The following is a 23,911-nucleotide window of genomic DNA, read 5'->3' as shown; positions in this document are numbered from 1 at the left end:
TTTTGACCTTTAAATTTTGGGGGGAAATGCGGATTATACTCGAGGATTTACGGTATATTTTAGACAAATACACCCTTATTTCATGAAACAGTTAAATATTTGGACAACAAACTTCTGTTTGATTAAACAGGGACTTTGTTATATATTTAAACAGGTATAGTTCAACATGATTAAAGGTACATTCAGTTTTGTATTTGGATGAGCATCCATTTGGTGAAACATACATTAAATTTATATATATATATATTTGTTCAAAAATACATTAATTATGTAATAAATATTTTTACATTGGCACAAATCTGTAAGGGTAGGATATAGACAATTGGTACTTGTTTTATCAACCATGGAGGGATGAGAAGCAAAAATCAAATATAATCACAATGATTTTGGTAATATTTGGTTTGACATTCCCTACTTTATACAATCAATTTAAATATTACACAGCCAGTAAAGTAACATATATAGATTTTGATACTGTCTTTACATTTTAGCTAGTCACTCAAAAAAAATCATATGATATTTGGATATTGCACAGCTTGTAGCAAACATCAGTGATGAATATTTGGTTAAACATATACATATTTGTATAATATTAGGATACAACACCACAGCTGTTTGTTTTAGAGAATAAATATACACAGAGATGTTATCCACGAAAAAACAATAGTTGAATTAAAAACTACTCAGAGTGATGTAGTCTCTAAAATATGCGAATTTTTTACATGTACTCATGCACCATAATGTATATATATATATATATATATATATATATAGTGATTCTCTCATCACTACTTTGGCAAGTACGTAAAGTCTCAGCTTCACTGAGGAGGGCTTATAAGATCGAACCATACCTGGAGTTGTCTCCCATATTTACTGTGTACAATTAACATGGTATTGTTCATTAAATAATGTTGTATTTTCTTCACAGCATAAATACTTTTAATTAGTTTTTTAATTCCCACTGCATTAAATATGTTAACATTAACTTAATCAGATATTAAACATCAGTGCTGATTATATGAAAACATTCACTTATACATGTATATTTAATCAAAAATATACCCATTATATATATATTACACACGCACACACACACACTCACACACACACACACACACACATATGCACACACACACACACTCACACATATATACATTTACATTGCAGGTATAACATGCAGTGTTGATATCTTTAAATTTATATATTTGATGAAAACTCATTTTATTTCTTTTAATTAATTTGTTCTTCTTTAAGTAATATATGACCCAATATACACTCATTTATATTCCTTATAATTTATATTTTCAAATTCATCTTTGGTGAAAATTTGCTTTCTTCATAAAATTAATTTAAATATGAATTTTTTCTTATTCATAAAATATTTATAATCATATTTGGTTAAATATTGGTTTAATTATGTATTTGGTATTGCACAGCCCATAGAATGTTACAGTGCTTTTATGTATAAATATTTAATGTGTGTGTGTGTGTGTGTGTGTGTGTGTGTACATATGCATGTAATTGTGTATGCTGAAGAGTGTAATGGGTTCTTTCTGCTATCATTACTGTACAGGGTCTCCATTGTGGCTTATTCAAAAAGTATGTGATGGTCTACTCTGTTTCTAAAGATGGCTATGTACACACATGAATAGGTCATCACATGTCATTTGAACCACCTACAATGGTTAAACTGCAGAGATATGGCAGCATAAATAACCTATAATACTATTTAACATTACAGCACATATATATATATATATATCAAAATAAGCAACAAGGATATCCAGAGGTAATGCAGTACGATTGTTTCATGCAACTCCATTTAATTGAACAATGCAATCATTACATCAATTTAAAATGCAGAGCAATCTTCAGTTGCACAAAGGCATAGAATTTAATTAAATTAGAACAGATTGAACTTCTAAACTGGAGTGACATGTTCTTGACATGTTCTTTGTCTATCTCCTTAACTTCTTGGAGATTTTAGGTATAATTATATTAATGTGTCCATCTGTTCTAATTTAATTTAATTCTTTGTCTTTGAGCAGCTGAAGATTGCTCTGTATTTTAAATTGATGTAATGATTGCATTGTTCAATTAAATGGAGTTGCATGAAACGATCGTACTACATTACCTCTGAATATCCTTGTTGCTTATTTTGATTTTAATCACCTTACTTTGAAATTGTATGGATAATACCATACTAAATTCTGGTGCCTCAACTTAAGTACCATATTCATCTGAATATATGCATAAATACATATATGTATATATTTATATATGTGTGTGTGTCTGCGTGTATGTGTGTGGCTGTCAAATATTGATATTGAAAAACACCTGCCATTAAATCGGACACCTTAGTCCACTTGTTTCATTGAGCTATCAAGTTCTTTTTCAAGTTGTCTCATAACACGTTGACACCTAAATAATAACAAGCCATCTGGTATTAACTGCTGTAGAATCTGAATGATACAGTCGGCTTTGTTTAGAATCTCTGACGGTTGGCTAAACACCAGCAGATATTCCTGAAAGAAACAAACACATGATTATCAATAATAATAATAGTAATAATAAAAAATTTTAAAAGTGAAAAAAATGAACGAACTAGTGAGTTTAGTTTAATGGCCTACCAATGTATACTATGAGTTTCTTTGCCCTAGGAGTCGGGAAGACACCCGGCAAGAAATGGAAGCAAATTTGAAAGAAGAAAAAAAAAGTAATAATAATAATAATAATGATGATAATAATAATAATAATAATAATAATAATAATAATCATATTATTATTATTATTATTTTTATTATTATTATTATTGTTGTTGTTGTTGTTGTTGTTGTTGCTGTTGTTGTTGTTGCCTTTGCACAATTTCTAACGCCGGAGATGTCTTACGGAACATATTCACCCTGAAAAACTCCAAAATTGACCCCCACACCCCCACCTCCCCACTCAGCAATAAAAGGCGCGCGTGCGCGCAACAGTCTCAACAGCTGACAGAAAATGAACGTCTGAAACAAGTGAAACAGCATGTTATATATACATACCTGTTGTATACGTGGGTCTTGTTTTTTCGCTTTAAAGGTAAGCGATTCTTACAGAAGCAAACACGATATTGAATAAATTTTCCGTCATTCGTCTACGAAAAACTTTAACATACTTCCAAAATGCGGCTTCATCTATGTTCGTCTACGTGCGTCTATGTGTAGATGTGTGTGTGTGTGCGTGTAGATGTGTGTGTGTGTAGATGTGTGTGTGTGTGTGTGCTTGTGTGTGTGTGTGTGTGTGCGTGTGTGTGTAGATGTGTGTGTGTGTGCGTGTAGATGTGTGTGTGTGTAGATGTGTGTGTGTGTGTAGATGTGCTTGTGTGTGTGTGTGTGTGTGTGTGCGCGTGTGTGTAGATGTCTGTGTGTGTAGATGTGTGTGTGTGTGCGTGTGTGTGCGTGCGTGTGTGTAGATGTGTGCGTGTGTGTGTAGATGTGTGTGTGTAGACGTGTGTGTGTGTGCGTCTGACCATCCCATCAGCAACGATCATCATCATCATCATCTTCTTCACAACAAGAAGCTACTGTTGCTATGCTTCTGAAATTATGTGTGTGGGGGGGTGGGGTTTCTTTTGCAAGATAAATTAATTTTGGCGGTAAGGACTGAACCCATTGTTTCATTATCACAATTAAAAATAAATTCGAAGGATTAATTCGTACATTATTTCCGTAAACTCTAATTAAATCGAGAAGCAACCACAACCATCCCATCAGCAACAATTATCTGTTTCTCTACTACCCACAAGGGGCTAAACGTAGAGGGGACAAACAAGGACAGACAAACGGATTAAGTCTATTACATCGACCTCAGTGCGTAACTGGTACTTAATTTATCGAGACCGAAAGGATGAAAGACAAAGTCGACCTCGGCGGAATTCTACAACAATTATCATCACCATCTTCACAATATTTGTACCCTTTAAAAAGAAGCAACTGTTGCTATTTTTCTGAATTTATTTTACATTGTGTACGCCCAGACTGGAACTTTTACTGTACTTTGCACCAGAGAACATTATAGATTATCTGAAGACAAAACATTGCCAACGAAAAAAAACGTGTGCTTGCACACATTCGATGAATTTTCAAAATTCTTGTCGTTCTATTGACGAGTTTGTCCATAGAAAGTGCGCTAAATGTAAAACAATTAAAAAAACTCTTTCCACCAGGAAAGGTAGATTTAGAGAAAACTCTAAGCTACCATTATATGTAATTTTTCATTTAGTGTTTGAATTTATTTTCGAACTGCCTGTGACGATGTCTGCAAGTATGAATTTGCATTGATATCAAAACTGCCGTTCAGTGGTACCATTTCTATAGAGATGTTTGTCCGGCAAAATTGCTGCCGGACAAAACTCCCATTGGCGGTCCGGATCATGCGGTGGAGATCGATGAAAGCTTGTTCTTCAATAGCAAGAACAATGTTGGAAGAATGAGTCGCAAAACTTGGGTTGTCGGATGTTATGACACCACAACCAGAAAAAGATTTCTTCAACCTGTACCCGATGGGAGTACAGAGACGTTGGAGAATGGTCTCAGACAAAACGTTCTTCCAGGAACCACTGTTAGGACTGATAATTTGGTAAGCCAGTGTAATCTCCACACACTCGGTTAAGATGATGGATCGCACCCCCTTTGGGATATTTTTGGGGTTTTATTTTTACATGAACACACTATATTGAGGGCGGAGATTCCGAATCTGCAAAAAAAATTGCATTTCAAACTTTATATTGTACAGCCCCCCCCCATACATAAATGATAAAACACACCTTTACTTACTCACTCACTCTCCCCCCTCTCTCTCCACACATAATCGAATTAAAATTTCGGCGCCAAAAATTGCAAAAGGAAAGTGGAAGCACTTGATGCCATTTCAAACCTGTTTTGCAGCATCAGGGCTTATACATCCTGGGATCTACAAATCCAGTAATTTTAGCAGGTATGTAAAGACATTGTTTCAATCCACTTTGACTTGTTTCACACAAACACTAACATGGGTTCTTGTCCAGACATCGTTACCAACAATTTTTATAACCTCACCATTCGTTTATTATTCTTTTTAAACTTCTTTGGTTTTTCAATCTAATGTAATTCCACACTCGATAAAACGTATTTCCGCAAAATGTCATCTTAAAATATGGGTAAAGAAAGGAGGCTGTGATGCAGTTTCGCACCTCACCTTCAAAAGTGCATTTAAAAAAAAAAGATTTCTTTGGAAACGTGTGTGTGTGTGTGTGTGTGTGTGTGTGTGTGGGTGAGTGAGTGTGTGTGTGTGTGTGTGTGTGGTGTGTGTGTGTGTGTGTGTAAATGGAGTTAAATGCAGGTGTTGTTCAAATTCTTTTACTTCCGACATATGTTTCGAAGTCAACATTGGTATTATTCAAAGGAATAAAATGGTGTAAAACAATGTAATCTTCTCATATACTACATATGTGTGTATGTGTATTTATATATATATATATATATATATAATATATATATATATATATGAGTATGTGTATATGGATGTATGTATATATAACGTATTTATCTCTCTATATATATAGATAGAGAGAAAGAGAAAGTAATAAAAGATAATAACTACTGAAGGGTTAAAAAAAAACGTAAAAATAACTGAAGATAAAAGGAAACCAAAACGAAGCCAAAACATTTCTATAAAATTTCATTGAAAAAATCCCCATTTTCCTAAAAAGTTGCGAAGGAAAAGCTTGGATCTTGTGAATTTTCCGAACTCCTCTCCGCACCCTCTTGGAAAAGATTTTCCTCCACAGATTTCTTTATAATCGTAATGAATGCTGTTTGAAGGGTATTTCTATAAAATTTCATTGAAAATTTTTTAAAAATTCATTTTCCTAAAAGTTACGAAGGAAAAACTCGGATCTTGTGAATTTTCCGAAGTCCCAACCCTTCCGTTGCTTTGCGCGCATTTTTTTAAAAATATTCCTTTCCCACACATTGTTTTACATCCATTCCAGAATAGTTTTTGGAGTTTCATTTCCGCGTCAAGATGTAAACATTAACCACAATTTCTTCTAATGAATGTGTTTTAAGCTTTGTAAATTTAGATTCTTTGAAAAATAAATATGAAATGAAATGCGTGGAGGGAGTTGGTCTTTTGGCCCTCTCTGTGTAATTTTCGAGCTTTTACTTTCTTTTGAAATTTTTATTTTTTTACATCTATGTCTCAAGCATCTGAAATTGTGATTATTTTCAAATTACATGAAACAAATTTTAAAAGTATTCGAAAAGTAAAAACTAAAAAAAAATTTTTTTTTAAATTACAGGAAAATGGAAAGCCCCAACGAAACTCAATTTTCTCCTCCCCTTTTTATTTTGTTTTTGCATACCGTAAATCCTCGAGTATAATACGCAGGGGATTTTTAGGGGGCTGTGCCTCTGAAAAACCTAAACCTTGTGTATAATACGCACCCCTTCTCTAGCTTATTTTGGTATATATAACATAATGCAAACGTGTAGCTTTTTTGTACATTTTGTTTGCAGAAAATAAAGAAATAACAGTAATAACGTTTAATAAATGTTGCTTATTCTAAGTTATGAATGATTTAAGGTATTTGTCAGTGAATTCGGTAAACGGAAACAGAGTGGAAGTCCCTTGTATCTTTGCCAAAGTCTCTATTTGTCTGTCTGTGTTTGTGCATGCAGTTTTCTGTTCGTGTCGTTGTACGTCCCTGTAACATAGCATTTAGGCAAAAGAGACCGACATGTTAAGGGCCAGACATGTAAATACGGAGTCGATTTAATCGACTAGATATTCCGACGTGTGCCCTAGCATGGCCGGAGATCAACTGCTGAAATGAATAAAAAGTTAAAAAGTAAAACAGTAGCCGCCCCACCACTATCTGCATTGTGACCTGTTAAACTGGGTCTATGCTGTAAAAACAGGCCCACTATATTTACCGAGTCACAAGATACACAACGATGCTACACCCATCTTTATAATCACATGATAAACACAACTGATAACCTGTGACCATATCAATCAGATATATCAGCTCCGTTAACAAAACCATTACAAACATGACCAATCTGTTCTCTAGTATATATAAGATTTCATTAAGTTAATTTGGCTGCTATTTCTGGAAGGTCGTTCAGCGACTCGCTATGCTGAATTTAAATTCTTCTATAGGAATGAATTATTCGTAGAAAGATTTGTTTTGTTTGCTTAATATCAGAAGCCAAAGGACAGAAAATGAGAAAAGAAAGGTAAGCAGACGACAAATGGGCAGAAGACAGACGATGGAAATGTAAGCAGACGACAGAATGAAGAAAAATAAGCGGCAAACATAGGAATGAAATGATAAATGATAGAAGGAAGAGAGAAAAAAGCAGTAGAAAGGATGGAAAGTAACATTGGATGGAAGAAAGAATGGAATGTAGAAAAAGACAGGTGGGAGATGAACGAAAAGAAGGCAGCAGACGACAGGAGAAAGAAGGAAATGGAGGAAAAGACAGAAGAGAAAAATAAATGAAAGGGAAATTTTGTTTAACTTCAGGTCAATCCTGGGAGAGCAAACTGATGATGAAAGACATTCCAACCATGACTATCCAGCAGACAGACTGGGGTTAGTCGGTGTTCACCACCACCGTATATACCAAAATATTCAATCAATATATTTTTTTTTTACTCTAGGCACAAGGCCCGAAATTGGGGGGGGGGGCAGTCGATTAGATCGACCCTAGTACGCAACTGGTACTTAATTTATTTACCCTGAAAGGATGAAAGGCAGAGTCGACCTCGGCGGAATTTGAACTCAGAACGTAGTGCTAACGTTTCTGCCAACTCGCCGCCGCCGCCGATTCAATCAATGTCTCCAAACTGTCTCTTGTCAACCTCCACGACAATGTTTATAAACAAGTTAACAGGTCACTTGACATGTTAAAACATGTTGTAACATGCTAAAAACATCGTGGATGCACTTCACTCCAGACAAATGGGAGAATCTCTATGTGATTACACGGCCTACAAGAAATGGCAACCAAATTTTCCTCAAATCAGTATATCACATCGTATTAAAAAAAAGATTTGATAATGCAGTTCAATAGGGCAGAGTTGACTAGTTCTTAAGATAAGATGAGGTCGTCATGGCTAGAATGCTTTTCACCTCCACCCCATATATATATATATATATATATATATATATATATTATATATATATTATATATATATATTATATAGAGAGAGAGAGAGAGAGAGAGAGAGAGAGAGAGAGAGAAGATAGATAGATAGACAGACAGACAGACAGACAGACAGACAGACAGATAGATAGATATATAGATAAGTTTCTTTATTGGCCACACAGGACTGCACACAGATGGGACAAGTTACAAGGTAGAGCTTTTCTTTTGGGGGATGAAAAAAAACAACAAAAAACAAAAGAATAAAAAAAAAGGGTGGCGTAGGTTTTCGATCAAAAGGGATCGTAAAAGGGAAAAAAGAACAAAAAAAAAGGAAAAGGAACAAAGAAAAAAGGGAAAAGGAACAAAGGAAAAGAAAAATGAAAAAAGAAGAAAAAAGAGAAAAAAAAGGGGAAGAGAAAAAGAAAACGATCAATAGGGATCGTGTATCAGTGTCATGATGTATGGTGTAAAGGGGAAAGCAAGTAAGGTTTATCCGTGGGAAGAAAAGCCTACGAAAAAGACCACGGTAACCTTGGTCAGACAGACAGACAGACAGATAGATAGATAGATATGTATGTATGTATACACTCACACATTGTAACCCTATAGTATATATTGATTCTACACCCATTCAGTGCACATATATATCTAAACTGCCAACATATATATATATATATATATATATATATACACTCGCCAATTGTAGACCCACTCAACACACACTCGTAACTTTATGTGCACCCTTTCGATTTTCCGACGGAAGGAACCAAGGAAGAGGCCTCCTGGAAATCTCTGCCATACCACATCTCATCGTCTTAAAAAAGGGGAGGAGCCGTTGGATAACATAGCAGTCCAAGAGGGATAATGTACGATAATGGGTGGAAAAAAGACATGGATGGTCATGGATGGAACGTCATCATACATCTGTGTAGCTAAACAACAACAACAACAACAATACATACAACCGCAACAGTAAAAGAGAGTGAATCGAACGTGCACCCACCTGAAGATATCGAACGATGTGCTTGAGGATGAGTTCGGCGATGAGTCGGTTCTCGGTTTTATCACAGACTAAACTGAAGGCCAGGGTTCCAGCTCCGTACCAGACGATGACCTTCTCGTCGGCATAGGGAGCGTGTTCGGACAATCTGAGGACCCCGCACTCGAGTTCGGGTAACCCCAAGCCATTGTCGATGTTGGTCGCTCTGGCCAAATCCTCGTCCAAAGATCGTCCCGAAACGGTTCTTCGGAATTGGTATTCGCCGTGAACCACATCGGCGACATACTGCCACTGGGCCTGCCTGACGCAATGCCATCGGCTTCCCGACTCCTTGATTTCGTACGAAGTCAAAGGATCCTGGCGGAATGTCGACGAATGCAGCACAAGGCTCGAACCTGGCAGAAGTGTGTGGATGATGAAGGCGTGCACCATGGCCGTCTGCTTCAAGTCCTCAAACCGGTGAACACCGAACTCGGTCCCCCTTTCTCTTTTTGTTACAGTCGTGTGATGTCTGAGACTTAAGGATTCGTTAAGGATGACGCAGCAGCGAATCAACATAGAATCGATAGAAGCCGACGAGAGAGAGAGAGGGAGACTCAACTTGTGGTTGCTTCATCTGCTAGAAACAACAGCTACAGTCCAGTGATCTGATACTTCAATGCTTTTAAGGATGACACAACGGTGTCAAGTATGGAAACGATGCGAGTTAATGAAGAAGCTATCACTTGTTTGTGGTTGCTTAAACTGCTAGAAATAGCAGCCATATCTTTCACTATGTGCTCCTGCTGTTCTTATTTATTATGTTTTTTTTTTTTTTGGTTTCTTATTAAAGAAAGAATGCATTTGATAATGTAGTCTTAGATACGACTATTGCACGAATACTCAATGATAATGTTATCTATGTCAGAAGTGAAAGAACGTAATTGCTGTTGTTGTTGTTGTTGTTGTGGTGTGTGTTGAGAGAGAGAGAGAGAGAGAGACGAGACAGACAGACAGACAGTGAGAGAACGTATATATTTGTGTGTATGTGATTTACTGTTGCATAGCCTCAGGTCAACCATGATCAAGTAGAGCTACATGCGAGGACATTCCAGCCATGACCATTCTTTTTATTAAACATAATTTATGTAGAGCTCCTTTTGATAATGAAGTTCTTTATAAAACTATTTATGATATGTCGTTCTATATCATCATCATCATCATCATCATCATCATCATCATCATCATCATCATCATCATCATTATCATCATCATCATTGTCATCATCTTCGTTGTCAATTGTCTGTTTCCCATGCTGGCAGGGGCTGGATGATTTAGTGGCAGCTGATGTCCAGACAGCTGCACCCAGCTCCGATATCTTACTTTGTTATGGTTTCTATTGATGGATGCCCTTCCTAACACCAATTGTTTTACCAAATGTATTAGATACTTTTTTTTTTGTGGCACCAACACCAGTGAGGTAACCATGTAACTCCCAAGAGAAAACCCTTCACCTAAGTGTGGGTATAGTATTGAGGGAGGTGTCTTTATTGCTAGGAGATGATAGGTATGATAAAAGGAGAGGAACGGGTGTCTTGCTGTAAACAGATACATGGCTACCCTGAATGGAAAAAGAGTGAAGATGGTGCTTCCGAGATGTCAGAGCATACCTTCAGGTTATTGGAAGCTGAAGGTGAATATAAGAGAAGTCATTGGGAAGATAAGTTTGTGAGAGTGTGAAAGAAGGCGTGGCAGGTGGATAGTTACGGGGAAGGAGGTGAATGAAGAGAATGATGAACAGAGATGGAGGTGTGGCTGATGGGGAGTGTGAATCTGGGGTGGAGAAGATGGAGGAAATAGGAGTGGGTTGGAGAGGAAATAGGTATCATTGTAGATGATATGATGTGTGTGGAAATGGGGTGCGAGAGAGAAGCAGAGTGCCATAAATGAGGCACATAGGAGTGGAAATAGTGCCAATGGCATTAGTGTTATGGTGCTAGAGATGGTGGTATTTTACTGCCACAGTTATCAACACTATATTTTTGTAATGATGAACAGCAATTAGCAAGTGGAAACAGCTGCATTCATCCCAGTAGGCTTCATATGTGTTCAGTGTAGTTTGGCATCAGATGCGATGTTTGGGTTTGGGGTGTGGTTGTTGTTCTGTCATTTAGAGAAGTAGAAAGGTGGAGGTAACCGGTTGATGTTGATTATTGAAAAGAGAGTGACGAGAGTAAAGGTTGGTAGGACAAAAATCGTTGACAATTCTATCAGAGAAAGATAAGCATTTTATTTTCAAACACTACTTGATACATTTTATTACCAATTTTTTAGTTTGGCATGTTACACTGTTTAGTTCTAAATAAATAAAGTGGATCAAACAGCTACCTTCTCACTGTGTTACAGACAGGTGACAGTCAGGTTATCTACTCATTAGTACGGATGCTTTGATGGTTTCTTGTTAATTGCTGCTGATACCGTGTTTGATCTATTTGTAGTGATACAGACAGGTTTTTCCTTCAACTGGAGTCAAAGTTAAGCATTCTCTGTTGTCAGTAAGAAACACAATGAAAGTGTTGAATCCCAAGAAATTCGTTTGATGGCCTACTTGATGGAAAGGTCAAAGTTCACAAAATGGAATCAATTTTGTTGTGAAAAAGAGAAGTTCAACATTTAAAGAGGAATCCTTTTTTTGGAAAGTGGTTATAATTTAGGTGTGTGCTGGTTATTGCGTTAGTAGTTGTGTTAATGTTGATGGTGGCATTGGTAGTATTGTGTTGATGGTGTTGTAGCGTTGATGATGGAATTGGGGATGTAGTGATGATGATGATGGTGGTGGTGTTGTATGATGTTGGTAATTGCAAAGTTTTGGATGTGTTGGTAAAGATGGTGTTATGATAGTGCCAATGGCATTAGTGTTATGGTGCTAGAGATGGTGGTATTTTGGTAGTGTTGTGGTGGTGGTTGTGGTGGTGGTGGTGGTGGTGGTGGTGGTGGTGGTGGTGGTGGTGGTGGTGGTAGTGTTGTGGTGGTTGTTGTGGTGGTGGTGGTGGTGGTGGTGGTGGTGGTGGTGGTGGTGTGGTGGTGGTGGTAGTGTTGTGGTGGTGGTGGTAGTGTTGTGGTGGTGGTGGTATAACGCTGGTAATGGAAAACTCAAAAATATAGAAAAGTATCACTCTTCCTCTCTGCTGTTTCTCTCAAATGCAAAGTTGGTAAAACCAGACTTACTCGGAACTTGGTCGCTGTCAGATAAGTAACTGTCATTTCCTACATACCCTCCTCCTCCCCTTCCTCGTTCATACTCTTCTGCATCTTTTCTCTCTCCAAGAAATGATCCAGACCAATCTCCAAACGGTCCAGTATGATCAACATTGGATCCATCTTGAAGAATATGTGATCTAAGCTGATCGGTATTTGAACCAGGCTGATCAATATATGAACCAGGCTGATCAATATACGATTCAGGGTGACTGGTAGTTGATCCAGGCTTACCAATATATGATCTAGGTTGATCAAAATAGGATCTCATTGAATCAATCTCTGATCTGTTCTGATCAACAAAGGATTTTGAGTGATCAGGATTTAATCCTTGTTTATGAAAATATGATTTTGTCATATTAATATCTGATCTGCTCTGACCAATATAGGATTCAGACTGATCAATATTTGATCCAGCTTGATCACTATATGATTCAGCTTGTTCAAAATAAGACCTGGCTGGATCAATTTCCGGTCTAGTTTGATCAGCATGTGATTTGTGCTGATCTATATTTGATTCAAATTGATGATCCACATGGGATTTCGGTTTGTTGCTGCTGCCACCACCACTATAGCCAATAGGTTTCCTCTTTGTTAACATTGCTCTGCTTCGCTTTCTCAAACGGTCAGTTGGCCTTCTGGTGCCACTGTTTGCAGTCCGACCAAAGTTGCTTTCAGATGAAGTTGAGGCCACAGAATTGACTGCCATTTCAGTAATGCTTTCATTACTTTCAGAATGATTATTTCTCTGTTGTAAAGAATGGTGAAGTGAGGAATCAAACTGTCCATCTTCAGTAGGGACCTCATCACTTGAATTGACCGTCCACTGTAAGATTTCATTCTCAACATGCCGGATTTCTCTGTTCAGTTGAAACTTTTTCAGCTTGGCCAACTTGATCTCATCCAAATGTGTCTCATACTTGAGTCTGAAAAAAGAGGGAAAGAGAAATTCTATTTATATGTATGACAAATTGGCGGCAATGTATATATATATTATATATATATATATATATGACAAATGATGGATAGATGTCAATTCATTACAACTGTTTCCAATGAATCTTTTAATTAATAAATGAGTACATTATATCATTATGAAAAACTGTTTTCTTGAGCTGAATACATGGACTATATTATATATATATATATAAGTGTATGCATGTATGTATATATATATATATATAAGTGTATGTATGTATGTGTGTGTGAATATACATTCACACATATACATGTTATATGTATATACATAGACACACATATGCATATAAATATATGCATATACCATTGTATTAATTTGTTGCTATGGATAAGATTACATCCCACCCTGCTTCTATGCTCCCACTGACTATTAATTATCTCTCGGGTATTCATATAAGTTGCTTGCATGTTTGTGATTCATATTTTAACACTGTCTGAACAAATAAATGCTTTTTGAAAATTGCATCTATAAATTGTATTTACACTGCGTCCCACATTATTAGGCAAATCAGCTTTCTCTCAAGAAATAAATGTATATTCGTTCAAAACCAGTTGTTTTCCCCCTGACTGTTGGCAACACCTATCTTTGCAAATTCTGTTCAAATAAATTGGATCTGCCCAGACGCCAACAAATGGCACCCGTTTTCGTGATTGGGCAAGATTTTCCGTCACAGGTTTTTAGGCAACTCTAATAAAAATGATGACTGACTCAGGACAAACGTTTATTTCATTCAACAGTAAAAGTTTAACAAAAAAAAAAAAATCATTCATAAAGGACTTAATGGTAAACATAATAATACATTTGAATGAAAATAATCATGGGACTCTGATGTGATACAGCCCCTAATGTTTGATGTGTGATCCTCCACATGCAATAGCCTCCCTTACGTGCTGATCCATTGGATTTCCTCCCCACCACTAGAGGGAGATACCCTGCAAAGATACCATAGACATTTCCTTTTCTCTACTGGCCAAGCCATGAAATAATAATCCTTTCTACTAAAGGCACAAGGCCTGAGATTTTGGGGAAGGGACCAAGTCAATTATATCAAACCCAATGTATCACTGGTACTTTATTTTAATGACCCTGAAAGGATGAAAGATAAAGTTGGCCTTTGGCAGAATTTGAACTCAGAACATAAAGACAGCAGAAGTGTTGCTAAGCATTTCACTCAACATGCTAACAATTTTTATTTCTTTACTGCCCACAGGGGGATAAACACAGAGGGGACAAACAAGGACAGACAAAGGGATTAAGTCGATTACATCAACCCCAGTGTGTAACTGGTACTTAGTTTATCGACCCCGAAAGGATGAAAGGCAAAATCAACCACAGCAGAATTTGAACTCAGAACGTAAAGACAGACAAAATGCCGATAAGCATTCCGCCTGGTGTGCTAACGATTCTACCAGCTTGCTGCCTTAAGCCATAATCTTGATCTGGCAGAGTTTCTACAGCTGGATGCCCTTCTTAATGCCAACCACTCCGAGAGTGTAGTGGATGCTTTTACGTGCCACCAGCACGTGGGCTAGTCAAACAGTACTGGCAACGGCCATGCTCAAATGGTGTTTTATACGTGCCACCTGCACAGGAGCCAGTCCAGCGGCACTGGCAATGGCCCTCGCTCAGGAATGATAATATACTAAACAGATCATCAAGGGAACTTCCAAGATTAATCTGACTATGGCATTAAAGAGACAGAAAAATTTCAAGAAAATATATTGTTAATATTAGAAGAATTACAAGACTATATTATGCAGTTATAATATACCGTTGTGCCTCTCTGTCGGCATGGAGCATTGAAGTATATTTACTGCTGAATCCTCTTGCATGGTTGACCTTCTTGTTCAGAACACTGGGCAATGATGGTGGTTTCTTAGAAATTATGCTGGATCCCATTTTTGTGTCAGCTGTTGGTGGATTCAGTGTCTTGGCTCTGGCAGTTGGTGATCTGGGTGTGGGTGAGACTAGTGTCGAAGCTGAGGTTGGTGATGGGACAAGAGTTGCCGGGGGTTTACCTTTAGGTGCCCACCTCTGCTTTCGTTTGGTATCACCTGGTGAAATATCAATACTGAGCATGAGAAAAAGATCTCATATTTGTTTTAGAATATATATATATATAGACCTGTAAGTGTTTAGTCTGGCTGTCTGTCAGTATTTTAATGTGAATATATATATATATATATATTATATATATATATATATAGGAAAGGAAAAAATTATAATAATGAGGCAGAATGCTAAACTGAAAGCAAATTTTAATATAAATGGGTGCAAGAAAGATTAAACCTTTTTTCAACTGATTACTAATATTAATACCTCTTCCATAACAGTTGCAAGAGTCAATCCAGTCCATAAAAATTAAGAAAAGGGGATAACACATACCCTTACCAAATTCCAACACCCACATTGAAAAGGTTCCAACTTAAACCATTTACCTGAATACAAACATCTGGTCATTCATAGAGTGACTTCACAGCAAATAGAAATTGTCCATTAATCGCAAATTCCTTCAAAAAACCTCCACATTATATCTCATGGCCCAAAGTCGTTTACATTTTTGAGGTCTGCCGAGCATGTGTACATCTAACAATACTCCCATAATTTCTCAAAGACCTGCCACAGAGTGAATATCTGATCTGTTGTACTGCATCCCAGAAAGAGCCACGCTGTCGTCCCTCAGCTTGGATCAATGTTTTCCCTGCGTCCCTTTCTCAGAATTTACTGGGGATGCTCAACAATGAGATTTCTCTGTAATTAAAGCATTCCCGTCTCACACATTTTTTTAAAAATTGGTGTCATCACCCTGGATTGCCATTGCTTTGGTGTCTTTCCAGAGGTCCAGAACACCTGACATACATCATGCAGCCAGAGAATATCATCTTTGTTTAAGACTTTCAACATCTCAGACAGAATTCATCCTCTCCACTAGCCTTGTACCATTCCTAGTGCCTTAATTACCTCTGTGAGGTTAGTTTTCACCCCTTGATGCATCTCATGTCCACCAGAAGATTTAATTATGACTGGATTTAGGAGAATAGCAAAGGTATTCGAACCCACCTTCCAAAAATGCTCTCCCTGCTTCCTGCTGTCTCATCCTGGCTATGGTGTTGGGTGAAAAGGTGGGGAACTTAAGAGGCCGTCTTTGTTTGCTTGCAACTGACCAGGGACCTAAACCAGTTGGCGAAGGCTTAGGACATATTACCAAGCGATACTCATTCAGTGTATATAAATTGTGGGTTTCTTTCAGTGTCCATCAACCAAATCTACCCACAAGGCTTTGTGCCAGCTCAGGGATATAGCAGAAGACACTCGGCCAAGGTGTCATGCTCTAGGATTGAACTCAGAACCATGCAGTTGGGAAGCAAACTTCTTACCACACAGCCAAGCCTGCTATGATATGTACACATACATACATACAAACATACATACAAACATACATACAAGCATACATACATACATACATACAAACATACATACATACATACATACATACATACATACATACATACATACATACATACATACATACATACATACAAACATACATACATACATACATTCATACATACATACAAACATACACACATACACACATACATACATATATTCATACATACATACATACACACACACATACATACATACATACATACATATACATACACACATACATACACACATACATACATATGACTATGCATATACACATGCACATATATATAAGTAAAATCTCTGTTTAGATATGTATGTATTTGTGTGTGTATATATATATCTTTGTGTGTATTATGTGTGTGTGTATGTATGTATGTATGTATGTGTGTATGTATGCATGCATGCATGTATGTATGTATGTGTATGTATGTATGTGTGTGCGTGTGTGTATGTATGTATGTATGTATGAATGTATGTATGTATGTATGTATGCATGCATGTATGTATGTATGTATGTGTGTATGTATGTATGTATATATGTATATATGTATGTATGTATGTATGCATGCATGTATGTATGTATGTATGTATGTATGTTTGTATGTATGTAAGTATGTATGTATAAATGTATGTATGCATGCATTCATGTATGTATGTATGTATGTTTGTATGTATGTATGTATTTGTGTGTGTGTTCGTGTTATGCACTCTTATAGTTTTGTGCCAATCTATTTTAGAAAATGTTTTGACTGGAAGTGGGAAGAACACAGAAATGTCACCAAACATCCTTTTGCAGGAGATATTTTCAAAAGGAGGAGTGTTAGGTTACGAGAGGGCAGTGACAAGCACTTTTATTTTTATAATAGTACAACAGATAGGCAAGTATATGTGTGTGTGTGTGTGTGTGTGTGTACTATAACCTTGGGCTGAACCAAAGCCTTGTAAGTGAATTTCTTAGAAGGAAACTGAAAAGAAGCCCATTGTATACATATGTATATATCAACGTGTGCATCTGTGTGTCCATGTTTGTCTCCCACCACTGCCTGACAACTGGTGCTGGTGTGCTTATATCCCTGTAACTTAGCAGTTTGGCAAAAGAGACTGACAGAATGAGTACCAAGCTTTCAAAAAATAGTAAGTACTGGGGTTGATTTATTTCACTACAAATTCTTGAAGGTAGTGCCCCAGCATGGCCATAGTCTAATGACTGAAACAGATAAAAGATATATATAATGTATGTATGTATGTATGTATGTATATATATGTATTGTATATATATGTATGTATATATATATATGTATGTATATATGTATGTATATATATATATATGTATGTGTGTATATATATATATATATATATTATATTATATATATTATATATATATATATATATACACACACACACATGCATACTCACGCATATATATATGGTGGACAGAGAGAGCATTGTGGTTGCTCGGTGTACCAACCTCTACAGAATTGAAGTGCTTCATAAGGGCCTCATCTATCAGCCTTTGCCTTCTGACACCACTCCATGCTCTCTACAATGTCCTGTATCATCCACCAATTTACCTCTACTTACTCTGAAAGTGTAGATCCGGAGAACTGTTTTGAACATAATGAACATATATCATCATTATCATCCTCATCATTTAGCATTCGTGTTCCCTGCTGGGGTTTGAATGGATGGATGGATGGTTCAACAGGATCCAGCAAACCAGGGGCTGTGCTGCTCTCCAATGTCTACCCTGGTATGGTTTCAATGGTCGAATGCCCTACCAATGCCACCACTTCACAGAGTGTATTGGGTGCTATTTTTATCAATACACCAGCACTAGTGAGATCCCTAAATAATTCACGAAACAAGATCCCTCATCAGAGTGCCCTACATTGTGTACTTGGACTATAATGTCAATGCTTCCCCCTATAATTGCACTTTATGTTTGAAGTTTCAATAAACCTATCAGGTGACACTCAGGTGACACTCAACTGGGAGTGCATAGCACCTTTGCCACACAAATACCTGTAAGCATAATTGTTTATTTCCTTTAAAATCCCAATTTCATCATCATCATCATCATCATCATCATTTAACGTCCATTTTCCATGCTAGCATGGGTTGGACTGCTTGACTGTTGTCTGTGAAGCCAGGAAGCTGCACCAGGCTCCAGTCTGATCTGGCAGTGTTTCTACGGCTGGATGCCCTTCCTAATGCCAACCACTCCAAGAGTGTAGCGGGTGCTTTTTACATGCCACCCGCACAGGGTCCAGAGGAGGCTGGCAATGGACATGATCGGTTGGTGCTTATATATATATATATATATATATATATATATATATATATATTGGCCTGCTCGCTTAGCCAGCAGGGTGGCGTCATTTAAAGGCTGAAACAATGCGAAGCGCATTGTGACCAGCGATGTGTAGCAACATCTGATAGACTGGTTGGTCACGGTGATCACGGTGATATATATATATATATATATATATATATATAATATATATATACAAACTAAACTAAAGGGAACTAGGCGAAGGGAGCAGCAGCAGCAACCACAGCTCTCGTCCCCTTTCACTTGCACCAGATGTGGTAGAGACTGCCACTCGATGATTAGTCTGCACAACGACACCAGGAAGGGCAAATAAGCCCACCACCTTTTCCAAGCTACACCATCGACTCTCGAGACGGACGGATGCCGAAGATAGATATATATATATATATATATATATATATATATTGATAGAAATGGTAAGACAACAAAAGAATGAAAAAGACCTCGATATTATGTAAATAGAGGAATAGATAAAACCTTAAGTTATTTGGCCATCGGAAAAAATGTTATAGCATTTTTTCTAATGACCAGAACTGAAGATGACCAGATGACCAGATAACTGGATTTCCACCCTGACATCCGAAACTCGGAGTTTTATCATGGCTACCAAATAATTGTCACATATTACATTTACAGATATATATATATATATTATATATATATATATATTCTTTTTTTCTTTTATTCTTTTACTAATTTCAGTGATTTAACTGCAACCATGCTGGAGCACAGACAGATAGATACACACACACACACACACACACTCACACACACACCACACACTCACATATGACTGCTTTCTTTCAGTTTCTGTCTACCAAATCCACTCACAAGGCTTTGGTCAGCACAAAGCTGTTGTAGAAGACATTTGCCCAAGGTGCCATGCAGTGGGACTGAACCCAGAACCATGTGATTTGGAAGCAATCTTCTTACCACACAGCCACTGAGTGAATGATATATTTTTAGAAACTAAAAAACGTCTCAAATGCAGAATAGTTGTGAAAACAGCTTTAGATGGTACAGCATTCTGTTCCATTGAACTAAACAACTCCTGGTAAGAGTACTCAGCCACGATTGAGAGGTACAAAGTTCAAATTGCTGTGGTGGCTGCTGACCACATTTTTTTGTCCACAGGAGTATCGTTACTCAATTTTATTTTAAAGCAGTTTTCACAACTGAAAGGATGAAAGGCAAAGTTCAGTGACCCAAAGACAGTCAAATTCATTGCCTGTTTAAGCTGAGAAGCTGATCAAGCATCTTGAAGAAGTAAAAATAGTTTCTAAAAATATTTTAAGTAGTAATAAAATACATTTAAGTAGCAACCACTTTAAAAGGGAAAGATTTTCAAAGTGATACTTACAATTCTCTCTCTCTCTCTCTCTCTCTCTCTCTCCCCCTTTCTCTCTTCCTCTCTCCCCTTCTCACACATATGTATATATATATATACACACACACACACACTAGTAGAAGTACTCAGCATTGCTCGGGTTAAAGATAATAGTGAGATTTCATTCAAAAATTTGAAATTAGTTTTTTAAAAATAATTATTGTGATGATTAGTGATTCTAACATTATTGGCATAAAAAAAAATATGTGAGATCAGCAACGAATAATATACTTGAAATAGATAACCCATAACACCAAGTTATGATAGATCTTCTTTATAAAGAACATTATGAGTTTTCCCCCAGCGGTCACAGTCAAATCACTGAAACAAATAAAAGAATAAAAGAATAATTTATACACATGCACACACACACACACACACACACATGTATCGATATATATGTGTGTGAATATTAAATTAGAAAGACCTACATGCATGCATGAACCAGCCTGCAGCCTCCCACCTCATACCTGTCTCTCACATGTGCTGGCAGAGACATGTCTCCCCCCACCCGTCTCCCTCTAGATCATCCTACCAGGGCTTTACTCTTATTTGATGCAGCAGCTGTGGACTGGAAGAGGCTTTGTGGCAGGCCCTGTGTTAGATGGCTGGGCATGATTAAGGAAGATCTCCAGAGGTTTGATGTCATCTTGGAGAATGCAGAGCAGTTGGTACAGGACCGCCAGCAATGGAGAGCACTGGTGGAACTGGTCAGCTCCATACACAATGATGCTCCTGGGACCATTAACTTGGAATGACCCCCATCCTCATCAAGAAAAGCATCAAACCAAAAAGCCATGTGTGTGTGTGTGTGTGTGAGTAGGATGTGATTTAAGGGATATTTTGGGTTACTATTTCTAGCAGATTGAGTGACTGCATGCATGGAAGCTCTCTATGTTGGTTAACCCTTTAGCATTTAAACCGGCCATATCTGGCCAAAAGTATTCTGCCTGTTTTACGTTCAAACTGGCCAGATCTGGTCTCTCACACCAACCCTACAATATCATTTTAAAAAATTAACAGCTACCTCATCAAAATCTCATAGCTACAAGATAATGCATGATTGGTTCAAAACAATGTGGATGCAAAAGGATTAATTTTGGCAGAATAATGCGAACACTAAAGGGTTAAGGTCTATTTATTTATCTCACCTGGTGTAAACGCTTGTTTCCGTTCCACATTTCCAGAAACCAAAATATTTTTTGAAGTTCTCATTATTTTAGTCTGTTGTGTTGCATCACCTGGATATTGAGAAGAAAATCCATGGTTAAAAGTGTTGCTGATATTTATTTAGTTTGTGTTAAATGAAATTGTTGTTTACGGGTTTTACAATGAGTGCCAACCATCAGCTCATTGTATTTCTGACAGAAAGAGGGTGCAATGTTAGTGTCCATGTGCAACAGAGTGCTAAAATATTGTGAAAAAAGGCATAACGTGCAAGAGAAAAGACTGTGCAGGTTTGGTCATGTGATGCATATGGATGCAACCAGTTGCATAAAGAAATGCCAATCACTTAAAATGGGTGGAACTTGTGGAAGGAGACCCAGGAAGATATGGTACTAAAAATTGAAAGTTGATTCCAAGATGCTGAGCCTTACAAAGGAGATAACAAAGAACTGAGATATCTTTGTGTCTTGTTGCGCTGAAGAAGATCTGCCCTCCACAGCAAAATTGGTAATTTAAACCACCTTCATAATGCTTGTCTGTGAGGGGTCCTTCCTCATCATTCTTTCCACCCTCCATATTTCATCCCCTGACACCCATCACTTCTCTATCACCTGAGAGCAGAATAGGCACATACTACATCTTTCTCAGTTACCTCTCTTTCCCACCCCAAACAACTTCCATTTCCCCATTATCTTCCCCCACCAATCACCTCCTTTCTGTGCCTTTTCTCCCCTGTGCTATTCCCCATCATTAGCACCTCACTTACCTGCTATCACCTTCGATTCTCCCACATACCTGCCACAACCACAACCCCCACACACATCTAAGTTTCTCTCCATCATTTACTACAGTCTCCACTTTCCTTCGCCACCCCTAATGTCCCTTAAGGGCATCTCTTGAAACACCTTTGCCACCATCTCTCTCCCCTTTGTTCCCTTTACCTTACTCTCCAACTCCCTTTCCATTCCTTTCCAACCGGAGTATGCATGTATCTACTCTACATCAAGACACCTATCTCTCTCCCCCTATATCTTTAATCTCTTAACTGGCACAAAGCCACCCCAACCTCCAAACTACACCCCACTCCCAGTTGAGGGAGTTTTGCCCTTTTTTTTTGTCTTTTCTTTTGTCTTGTAAGATACTTGGTGACCCTGTCGGTGATGGTGCCACATAAAAAAACATTGGTGCCACATAAAAAGCACTGGTGCCGTATTAAAGGAACTAGTGCTGGTGCCACATAAAAAGCACCCAGTACACTCTGTAAAGTGGCTGGTGTTAGGAAGAGCATCCAGCTGTAGATACCCTGTCAAAACAAACAAAGGAACCTGATATGGCTCCTTGCCTAGCCCCTACTTGTCAAATCATCCAACCCATTATGGTTTGACAAATTATGCAGTGGGACAGACACTAGAATCACATCAATTTTCATAACCACAGTCAGGCATGACCCCACATTTCTCTGACACATTGACAATACACTATTTATTTATATGCAAGAAAACCATCTGTTCTCAGATTTAGACAAACACACTCCTTTATATCAATATCCTTAAATCTACTTATCATCATCATTCATTCATCATTGTTCAACCGTGGTCGAGACAATGGAATTTACTATGCTACACCAGACTTCACGGTCCATCATAGCATTACGGAGGTCCTGTTGCTGGATGCCTGTATCCCTGGAGATTACATCAGGGTAGGAGAGTGTGCACCCTCTGGTATTGCGAGTAGGTGGCTTCCAGAGGAGAAGAGTAGAAATTACCTCTTTTTCAGCTCTACAACAATGTCCAGCAAACTGGACTCTCCTACCTTTCACAAGAGATGACACAGGTGGTAGTTTCCCATATATTTGCATTTTGGTTGGATGGCGCTTCCACGAGAGATTTTGAGCTCTCATAAGGAGGCGAGTGTAGGTTCCATCCAATCGCCTACTTATGATGGTAAGCTGGCAAAGTCATCAGCACACCAGGCAAAATGCTCAGCACATTTCATCTGCCTTTAGGGTTTTGAGTTCAAATCCCACCGGGATTGACTTTGCCTTTCATTTTTTTTTGAGGGGGGGGTCAATAAAATAAGTATCATTTGAGCACTGGGGTCAGTTAAATTGACTCAGTCCTTCCCCTGAAATTACTGGCGTTGCACCAAAATTTGATGCCAATATTAAATCTACTTACTGTCACATTTTTCGTGAGGAGTT

The 23,911-nt window shown here is 37.7% G+C and overlaps 2 protein-coding genes across 5 annotated transcripts in view; both read right to left on the bottom strand.

Annotated features, from left to right (window-relative positions):
- Positions 1 to 1,224: 1,224 nt before the first annotated feature.
- On the bottom strand, positions 1,225 to 19,607 carry LOC115223108. 4 transcript variants are annotated; one of them, XR_005003455.1, is made up of 4 exons: positions 19,601 to 19,607; positions 9,178 to 9,615; positions 2,283 to 2,525; positions 1,225 to 1,511 (listed from the first exon to the last, which is right to left on the bottom strand). XR_005003455.1 is itself a non-coding variant. In XM_036512254.1 (3 exons), the coding sequence occupies exons 1-2, from the start codon at positions 9,730 to 9,732 to the stop codon at positions 2,358 to 2,360; spliced, it is 723 nt and encodes a 240-aa protein (XP_036368147.1). In that variant the 5' UTR covers positions 9,733 to 9,940; the 3' UTR covers positions 1,225 to 1,507; positions 2,310 to 2,357. The 4 variants fall into 4 exon arrangements, 2 of the variants coding, with proteins under 2 accessions (XP_036368147.1, XP_036368148.1); XR_005003454.1 differs by lacking the exon at positions 19,601 to 19,607 and having other exon boundaries at positions 9,178 to 9,940; XM_036512254.1 differs by lacking the exon at positions 19,601 to 19,607 and having other exon boundaries at positions 1,225 to 1,507; positions 2,310 to 2,525; positions 9,178 to 9,940.
- Positions 11,361 to 23,911, bottom strand: part of LOC118767536 (transmembrane channel-like protein 2-A) — an 85,969-nt gene continuing 73,418 nt past the window's right edge. Inside the window, exons 21-25 of the mRNA XM_036512253.1 lie at positions 23,889 to 23,911; positions 21,696 to 21,785; positions 15,162 to 15,444; positions 12,286 to 13,337; positions 11,361 to 12,118 (exon numbers count right to left, since the gene is read on the bottom strand). The exon at positions 23,889 to 23,911 is cut by the window's right edge and continues 103 nt beyond it. Coding sequence (XP_036368146.1) covers positions 12,326 to 13,337; positions 15,162 to 15,444; positions 21,696 to 21,785; positions 23,889 to 23,911 — 1,408 coding nt within the window. The 3' untranslated portion in view covers positions 11,361 to 12,118; positions 12,286 to 12,325. The remainder of the gene's footprint in view (positions 12,119 to 12,285; positions 13,338 to 15,161; positions 15,445 to 21,695; positions 21,786 to 23,888) is intronic.

This window comes from Octopus sinensis, linkage group LG22, assembly GCF_006345805.1.
Source record: "Octopus sinensis linkage group LG22, ASM634580v1, whole genome shotgun sequence".
NCBI lineage: Eukaryota > Metazoa > Mollusca > Cephalopoda > Octopoda > Octopodidae > Octopus > Octopus sinensis.
This window is presented reverse-complemented; position numbering and strand designations above follow the sequence as displayed.

Excerpts from the sequence above, each read along its gene's own strand:
- LOC115223108 (XM_036512254.1), bottom strand. The coding sequence starts at position 9,732 with ATGTTGATTCGCTGCTGCGTCATCCTTAACGAATCCTTAAGTCTCAGA. Across the intron at positions 2,526-9,177 it reads ACATCGTTCGATATCTTCAG|GAATATCTGCTGGTGTTTAG; the intron begins GTGGGTGCACGT and ends TGTTTCTTTCAG.